Consider the following 9,807-nt stretch of genomic DNA (forward strand, 5'->3'; position numbering starts at 1 on the left):
CACCGCCCGGGGCGGAGTCCCGCAGCTGCAGGAAGCAGCGCAGGCTGGCAGGGCTGTCCTCCAGGTAGGCCACCAACTCCTGCACAGCCGCCAGGTCCTCCTCGCTGTGGCACACGCATACGTCGTAGTCCCTGCTCCAGCGGCCGCTGCTGCTGCTGGCGGCGCCCCCATCACTGCTGCTGCTGGCCGCGCCCCCACCACTGCTGCTGCAGGAGGTGCTCTCCAGTGCAGGTGGCAGGGCAGCGGGAGACTCGGCCGATGCAGTGGAGCTGAGGTCCGGGGATGGGGGGTCATCCGAGCACCGTGGTGGAGCATCACTGGAGGTGGTTTCCTGGGACACAGGCATCTCCTTGGGCTTCTTGGACAGCGCCTGCCTGAGCCAACCTGCCGGAGAAACTCTGCTCAGGCCTAATTCTCACCAGGCCACCTCCTCCCAGCCATAGAGGGGAGATGGGGCCAGGAATCCCCCCCGGCCTTCCTGCACCTGCCCACCTTCCTGCATTGGCCAGTACTGCCTGACTCTCAGACCTACTGCCTGGCTATTCTACACATCCTCAGGACCTGCCCGAAGTTCCCACTATCCTACAAGTTTTCCACCCGGCTGGTGTGGCTCAGTGGTTGAGCGTGGACCTAATGAACCAGGAGGTCCTGCCTTGATTCCCAGTCAGGGCTCATGCTCAGATTGCAAGCTCCATCCCCAATAGGGGGTGTGCAGGAGGCACCTGATTAATGATTCTTTCTCATCATTGATGTTTCTATCCCTCCCTATCTCTCCCTTCCTCTCTGAGATCAATAAAAAGATACTTTAAAAAAAAAAGTTTTTGGGAAGACATAAGAACGCTGACTGTTTTATAAGTCCTACAGCAAGTGACTGTAGTTAATAATATTGCATTGCATATTTGAAAGTTGCTGAGAGAATGGATTTCAAAAGTGTCTACAATAGAAAATAAATTCTGTCTGTATGGTAACAGACCTTAACTAAATCTGTGCTGACCATTTGGCAATATATAAATACTGTATCATTTATACATCTGAAACAAATATAATGTTGTATGTCAATTATACCTAAATTTTAAAAAAAAGCCTTGATATAACAATATGAGGGGGGTGGGGGGAAAGAACCCTGGCGGTGTTACCAGCCTGATGGGGAAAGACGGCCGTGCCCTGCTCCAGGCCCTTGGGTGGGCCTACCCTACCCAGAACTTCTAGACTCGATCGGTGGACCATCTGCAAGTCTGTGAGTAGAGCTACGTGAAGCTAGAAGGATCAGCAAACCCCCAAACTCATTTTTAGCACTGAAGGGGGATCAGATCTGGAGGAAGGTGGGCCAGCCATTATGGAAGAAAAAGAGGGGGAGGGACTAGCATCTGTTTGGCCCCGAGCAACCCTAGGTTGTTGCTAAAAGGAAAAGGAAAGTATGGAAGAGGGCCACTGCTCAGAGCCCCAGGGGGCACAGAGCTTGGTGATTGGGGACCTACACTCTGGAGTCAAACAGAGATCTGAATGGACCTGCTGGCTTTCTACATGGCCTTAGGCAAGTCAGTCTACGTCTCCACTTCCTCATCTGTAAAATGGGTTCGTTTTAGTTGTTGAAGATTAACTGGGATCATGCAGTGTCTGGTATATTGTCAGTACTCCATAATGATTTCAGCTCAGCTCCCCAGCTTCTGGTAGGGACAGAAAGTTTGGTGTTCCGGAGATGGATGTGTTTTCTCTCTCTGCTTGGCCCCTTCCTCTGAATGATTCTGGAAGATTGAGATGACAAGAGACACACAAGGTGAGGCACTCAGCGCCATGGTTTTCGAGCTAGGAGAGTTAGCTGAGCCAGAAGGACTGAAGGTCCCAGGGATGCACGCCTCCTCTGTCCTCAGGCACCAAAACCAAGGCAGGAGCCCCCATCGTCAGCCTCCCTGCACCTCTCCCCTGGGTTGGGCCAGGCAGGCCCCCGCCTCACCACTAGGGATACTGAGGACCACTCACAGGAGCGAGAACAGCATTAGGAGTCTGCTTTCACTCACCAGCCATCTTGGCCAAAGGCTTCTTAGACCTGGAGCCAGAAGCCGGGAGGGGGGTGGATGAGGCCATAGTGTTAGGTTCGAAACTAACCCCATGAGACCAGGCATTGGTAACGTGGGAGAAGGGAGGAGACCCAGTCTTGACCTCATGGGACAGCCATCCTGCAAGAGACAGAGAGGGAGAGGGTCACGTACCTTACTCTCAGCCCCAGGGGGTGGGCTCTGATGATCTCTCTCTCCTGATGCCTGACAGAGTTTCAGTTTCGGTCCCTCAACCCACATGGGAGAGATGCCACTGTGATTGGGGCTGATGAGATAAACCCAAGTCTGTGTGGTGTGGTGAGACTCACAGATGGGTTCGGCATGACCAGCAGGGTCGGCTCTCCGCTCCACCCGGCCTGGAGGGCATCCGGCAGCTGGGGAAGGGCAGCCGGCAGGCAGCTCTTTACAGGGACGTCCGGTGTAAATGCTGAAATGGGAGAGGCACGATTGCTATGTGGACAAATCATTTTGTATCCAGGTAGGCAGATGCTGAGCAAAGAGAGGGAACACATGTAAGAAGCCTCAAGAAACTTTTCCTCTAAGTCGGCCTTCCCTTGGATAACTTCTTCCATCCACCCACCACCACTCCCTCTCTCCCTCCTTCTCACCAGCCCCTCCTCCCTCCCTCAGCTGTCAGCTCAGGGAAGCAAGGCCGCATAGTGAAGGAGACTGCAGCTTGTGCAGGCCCAGTGCCTGGGTTCTCACCTTTCATTAATTGTGGCCTTTGGCAATTATACCAGAACCTGCTTCTCAGCCTTGTTGTGAAGATTATGGGATAATTTATGTAAAGGACTAATGGTATATGGCACATTGTGCTCAGGAAACAGTGGGATAGTATGTATTTAAAATCACCTAGAGCCCTAACTGGTTTGGCTCAGTGGATAGAGCGTCGGCCTGCGGACTCAAGGGTCGCAGGTTCGATTCCGGTCAAGGGCATGTACCTTGGTTGTGGGCACATCCCCAGTAGGGAGTGTGCAGGAGGCAGCTGATCAATGTTTCTCTCTCATCGATGTTTCTAACTCTCTATCCCTCTCCCGTTCTCTCTGTAAAAAATCAATAAAATATAGTTTTAAAAAAATCATCTAGATGCTGGAGGGATATACTATGTTCATGGTTTAGAAGACTCAATAGTGTCATCAGTTTTTGCCAAACTAATATTTAGATCGATGCTGTCCCTCATTCCAGAAGGGTTGTGGTTTGGGGGGTGGGGTGGCGGCGAGATTGTCAAACTGCTTCTAAATGTACATGGAAATGCAAAGGATGGGCGACTTCCCATGTTCTCTTCCCACCGCAATGCCCAGGATGTCCCTGATGGCAGAGGTTTTCTCAGCCTAGGTTTCTGGGGGTGACTCCCTGTGGGGCAGAGCCTGCCTGGGTCCGAGCCAGAGCCAGAGATGGAGGGCTGGTGGAGCGCTTGACCCTACAGCTATGGAGCAACAGGAAGAGGGCTGCTTCCTCACCTCACTCTTTGCTGAATCTGCAAAGTCAAAACAAACTCTCTGGGAACTTTCATAGAAGAAACTTGGATTAGACACACTGAAGGAAGGGGTTTCAAAATGTAAAGGGCGGCATCCCACATTGGACAATAATGCTTTTCCACTGTTAAATGCTAAACACCCCTACGTGAAGCTGATGACTGTAAGATAAGAGGGACTGTTGATTCATGAAAATATACCAACGTTAAAAAAAAATAAAGAACTTAAAACTGCAGGAACAAGGGGGCAGGAAGAGAAGGTGGCATGGGTGCAGGAATCAGAGATATACTTGAAAGAGAAAAGCAGTTAGCTGCTAAGCCTGGCAAAAAGGACACAGACAGGTAAACATCTTTATGTGTTTCTTCCCCTGCTAACATTCTCTGGGTTTCAGACAGCCTCGTGCTGGGTTGACGCCTGATAACCACGGTCAGGTTTTGAAATCCTTTTCCTGCTTAGGGATTACTGTGTGTCGACATCTTCAGTTCAACCATCCAGTATATCCCTTTTCCCCCAGTAGTAAACGGTTGTCACTTGGTTTTTATAGTATTCGAGTATTTTTCAATTTTGTTTGATTTTTAAATGTGGTATTTGGCCGTCAAATACTTAAACTGGAGAATCATTTGCTATTTTAATGATAGCCTAAAGATTAAAAATTAATCGAATATTCTAATCTACTCAATAGATGTAGATTTAAAAGTTTCAGTTTTCCATTTTATAAAAGGACTTGCCCTTCCAGCTATACGTGCTGATTTGGAGTAATTGCCTTTTTTTATTGCTTGGTTAAGAAAAAGTCCAGCCCTAGCTGGTTTGGCTCAGTGGATAGAGTGTTGGCCTGTGGACTGAAGGGTCCCAGGTTCAATTCTGGTCAAGGGCATGTACCTTGGTTGTGGGCACATCCCCAGTAGGAGGTGTGCAGGAGGCAGCTGATTGATGTTTCTCTCTCACCGATGTTTCTCACTATCCCTCTCCCTCTCCCTTCCTCTCTGTAAAAAAAATGAATAAAATATATTTTTTTAAAAAGTAAAAGAAAAAGGAAAATCCAGTTGCCCAACAGCACAGGCCACTGGAAGTGGGTTGGTAGAAGCCCTGGTGACTAACATTATGGAAAAGTTTAAACACAGGAAACAACACCATCGTTGACAGAGGATAATTGGGCAAGACAGCAGGTTAAGTCCCATTAGCCACACACACTGGCTACTTCTTGGAGCCTAAAACCCCACAACATCTTCCTTGTTACTTTTCAGTTCTTGCACAGCTGAGGCTGTGGAGCTATTTATTACTCTCAAATATGCTTTAATCTTTACAAGATTTAGTAATAGCCACATACTGAGATTTGGGAGACATAGTTTCCAAGCAGAGAAGAAGATATTTTATGTACCCAACATAGGAGCATCTAAATATACAAAGCAAATCTTGATAGACATAAAGGGAGAGATTGACAGTGATAGAGTCACAGTAAGGGATTTCAACACCACATTGACATCAATGGATAGATCTTCCAGATAGAAAATCAACAAGGAAACCGAGACCTTAAATGACACATTAAACCGATGAGTTTAATTGATATTTTCTGAACATTTCACCCCAAAGAAGCAGAATATACACTCTTTCCAAGTGCACATGGAACATTTTCCAGGACAGACTAGATGTTAGGACACAAAACAAGTCTCAATAAATCTAAAAAGACTGAAATCATATCAGGCATCTTCTCCAACAACAATAGTATGAAACTACAAATTAATTACAAGAAAAAGCCTGAAACACAGAAACACATTGAGGCTAAATAACATGCTACTAAACAATGAATTGGTTAACAACAAGATCAAGAAAGAAATCAAAAGATACCCTGAGACAAATGAAAATGATAACACAACAATCCAAAATCTATGGGACACTGCAAAAGCAGTCCTAAGAGGGAAATTCATGGCAATACAGGCCTACTTCAAGAAACAAGAAAATTTTCAAATAAACAATCTAACCTTATACCTAAAGGAACTTAAAAAAGCAAAAAACAACAACAACAAATTTCAAAGTGAGTAGAAGGAAGAAAATAATAAAGATCAGAGTGGAAACAAATGAAAGAGTCTAAATTAAAAATTACAAAAGCTCAATGAAACAACAACAAAAAAAGATAAATGAAACCAAGAGTTGGTTCGTTGGAGAGATAAACATGATAAGAAGATTAATAAATCTTCAACAGGACGAGAGAGAGAGAGAGAGAGAGAGAGAGAGCTCAAATAAAATCAGAAATGACACCACAGAAATACAAAGGATTATATTATATGTCAACAACTGGATAATCTGGGAGAAATGGACAAATTCTTAGAAACATACAATCTTCAAAGACTGAATCAAGAAGAAACAGGAAATCTGAACAGACCTATTTCAACTAATGAAATTTAAACAATTGTCATAAACTCCCAAACCAAAAAAAAAAAAAAAAAAAAATCCTGGACTGGATGGCTTCACAGGTGAATTTTACCAAACATTCAAAGAAGAATTAACACCTATCCTTCTTAAACTATCTCAAAAAATTCAAGAGGAGGGAAGATTCCCAATCTCATTTTATGAGGCCAGCATTATACTGATTCTAAAACCAGATAAAGACACTACCAAGAAAGAAAATTATAGGCCAATATTCCTGATGGATACAGATGCAGAAATCAACAAAATATTAGCAAACTGAATTCAGCGATATATTAAAAAGATCATACCACAAGTTGATGTTTCTCTCTCCCACCTCATTGCTCTTTCTCTCTAAAATCAATAAACCCAATTTTTTATATCATACACCATGATCAAGTGGGTTCATTCTTGGGACGCATATCAATCAATATATTACAACACATAAACAAAATGAAGGATAAAATTCATATGATCATGTCAATAGATGAAGAAAAAGAAATTCACACGATCCAGCACCCACGTATGATAAAAACTCTCAACAAAGTGGGAATGGAACATACCTGAACATAATAAAGGCCATCTATGACACACCCACAGCTAACAGCATACTCAATGGGGGGAAACTAAAAGCGTTTCACTTAAGATTAGGAAGTACACAGGGATGTCCACTTTCACCACTCTTACTCAACATAGTACTGGAAATCCTAGCCACAGCAATGAGATAAGAAAAAGAAATAAAACGTATCCAAATTGGAAAAGAAGAAATGAAACTGCCTTTATTTGCAGATGACAGGATACTAGATAGAGAGAACTCTTAAGATTCCACAACTACTAGTATTGATAAACTGATTCAGTAGAGTAGCAGGATACAAAATATTTAGAATTTGGTTGCATTTTTATACACCAACAATGAACTAACAGAAAGAGAGACTAAGAAAACATTCCCATCAAAAATAAAATAAAATACAATACCTAGGAATAAGTCTAATCAAGGCAGTAAAAATCTTTTACTCAAAAAATTATAAGACACTGAAGAAAGAAATTGAGAATGATACAAATAAATGGAAGCATATACCATGTTCATGAATAGGGAGAATTAACATCATCAATATGTCCATACTACCCAAAGCAATCAATAGATTCAATGCACCTCCAATGAGAATACCAATAGCATTTTTCACAGAACTATAATAAATAATCCAAAAACTTATATTGAACTACAAAAGACTCCAAATAGCCAGAGCAATCTTGAGAAAGAAGAACAAAGTTGGAGGCATTATGCTATCTAATACCAAACTATACTTCAAGGTATAATAATGAAAACAGCATGGTACTGGCATAAAAACAGACACATAGATCAGTGGAACAGAACAGAGAGCCCCATGCCTATATGGTCAATTAATATATGACAACAGAGGCAAGAACATACAATGGGGTAAAGACAGTCTATTCAATGAATGGTGCTGGGAAAATTGGACAGATACATTTAAAAAATAAAACTAAGCCCTAACCAGTTTGGCTCAGTGGATAGAGCATCGGCCTGCGGACTGAAAGGTCCCAATTCCGGTCAAGGGCATGTACCTTGGTTGCGGGCACATCCCCAGTGGGAGGTGTGCAGGAGGCGGCTGATCGATGTTTCTCTCTCATAGATGTTTCTAACTCTCTATTCCTCTCTCTTCCTCTTTGTAAAAATCAATAAAATATATTTAAAAAGTAAATAAAACTAAACCACATTCTTACACCATACACAAGAATAAACTCAAAATGAATTAAAGACTTATATGTAAGATTTGAAAACATAAAACTCCCAGAAGAAAACATAGGCAGTAAAATCTATGACGTTTTTCTTAGCAATATTTTTTCTGACATACCCTTTACGTATCCATATATTGTGAAATGATTGTCACAGTAAGTCTACTTATATCACCATACATAGTTACAATTTTGCTTTCTTGTGATTAGAACTTTTAAGGTCTATTCTCTTAGCAACTTTCAAATATATAATACAGTATTGTTAACTATATTGTACATTATATCCTCAAGCTATACATTATAGCCTCATGATTTATTTAGTTTATAACTAGAAGTTTGTACCTTTTGACCCCCTTCACCCATTTCATGCTCCACCCCTACCCCAGAAGCAAAATATCTTTTCAAATTGGACTTAAATAATACAACCACAGGGAAAAACAATAAATTGGACATTAAAATGAAAAACTTCTGTTCATCAAAAGACATTATTACGAGAGTGAAAAGGCAATCTTTTGAGAGAAAAGAAAGATATTTCAAAATTACATAGCCAATAAATATCTCACATTCAGAATATTTAAGAACTCTTACAAACTAGTAAGAGAGAAAATCTATTAGAAAAATGGGTGGAAGAATTGAACAGACACTTCACAAAAAGGACCTCCAAATGGCCAACAGACATATGAAAATATGCAGAAGGCATTAGTCATCAGTGAAATGCAAATTCAAACCTCAGTGCAGCCCGGCAGGTGCAGCTCAGTGGTTGAGCCTCAACCTATGAACCAGGTCACGGTTCGATTCCCAGTCAGAGCGTATGCCAGGGTTGGGGGCACGGTTCCCAGTGTGGGGCGTGCAGGAGGCAGCCGATCAATGATTCTCTCTCCTCATTGATGTTTCTATCTCTCTCTCCCCCTCTCCCTTCCTCTTTGAAATCAATAAAAATATATTAAGAAAACGAAAACACCCTCAAAGCAACCCCACTACCCACACACGGAGCAAAATGGCTTCTATGGAAGAGAGACAATAGCAAGTACTGGTAGGGATGTGGAGGAAGAGGAACTCGCAGGCTGCAGGGAGACATGTAAATTGGCGGGAGCAGACTGACAAACAGTTTGGCACCATATAGAAAGCTGACACCGTACACACCCAGCACCTTCACTCTAGGAACAAGCCCAGCATAAGTGCTTACACCGAAAGACAAACACAAGAATTCTTCGCAGCACTATTTACAATAACCCCAAACGGGGGGAGGGGGGGAACCCCAAAACCAAAACCCATGTCCATCAATCCAAGTGTCGGGTGGCATGTAAAAATAAACTGTGGTCTGTTTGTACAGTGCAGCATTACACATCAATGAGAAGCAACGCCTGCCACAGGAAGCGTGGGTGACTCTCACATGCCATGCACCAAAAGGACAGGACGTGGGATTCCAGTTACCAAAAGTTCAAAAGCAAGTGAAACTACTTTCTGGGGTTGGCAGGCAGGTCAGTGGTGGTGCCGGGCGGAAGTAGAGATTGGAAGCGGGTGTGGGAGGCCCCTGGAGAGCGAGCACTATTTATTTGTTCTGGATGCAGGTTGCACAGGAAAAGTTCAGGGTGGAAACTGGGTAAGACGGACGCTTACGACTTGTGCAATTTTTCAAAAGCTTGGAAAACAATTAGACGCGATTTCCTGGGACGGTGGGTGATTCCGGACCCTGGGTGCCCCCTGGGTGAGCTGCAGAGCTCCCCCTCCCGAAGGGTGGGCTTTGATTTCTAATTTCCAGGAGGAGGGCGGAATCTGTCCAGGTCAATGGTGTCGCTAGCACTTTCCGCGGTGCCCGCCCATGGCAGATGTTGGTTGAATGACTCTGGAGGGAATGCCTGACAGGTCGCTGCCCTAAGAAAGCCACGTTCCTGCTGGAACGCGGCCATAAAGGCCGTGGGGAGAGCAGAGGGAGAGGCTGCGGAGTCAGAGGGAGAAGCCACCGCCCAGCAGGGCGGGCTCCCTGGACCAGCCTCTCGGCGACGGGATGGTGAGTGACAGCCGCCCCGGAGGCCCTTTTCATGCCGCGTCCGCTCCCGCTCGGGGTGCCCGAGGCAGCAGGTAGAGGGGCTGGAGGGAGGGAGGCGCTGGCTCTG

General features: G+C 44.3%; 1 protein-coding gene across 1 annotated transcript in view; it reads right to left on the reverse strand.

Moving 5' to 3' along the window:
* The window catches only part of TIRAP (toll-interleukin 1 receptor (TIR) domain containing adaptor protein), a 14,746-nt gene that overhangs the window by 3,153 nt on the left and 1,786 nt on the right, over positions 1-9,807 (reverse strand). Inside the window, exons 2-4 of the mRNA XM_014543398.1 lie at positions 2,366-2,484; positions 2,019-2,177; positions 4-384 (exon numbers count right to left, since the gene is read on the reverse strand). Coding sequence (XP_014398884.1) covers positions 4-384; positions 2,019-2,085 — 448 coding nt within the window. The 5' untranslated portion in view covers positions 2,086-2,177; positions 2,366-2,484. The remainder of the gene's footprint in view (positions 1-3; positions 385-2,018; positions 2,178-2,365; positions 2,485-9,807) is intronic.

The sequence above is a fragment of the Myotis brandtii genome, unplaced genomic scaffold (assembly GCF_000412655.1).
Source record: "Myotis brandtii unplaced genomic scaffold, ASM41265v1 scaffold325, whole genome shotgun sequence".
NCBI lineage: Eukaryota > Metazoa > Chordata > Mammalia > Chiroptera > Vespertilionidae > Myotis > Myotis brandtii.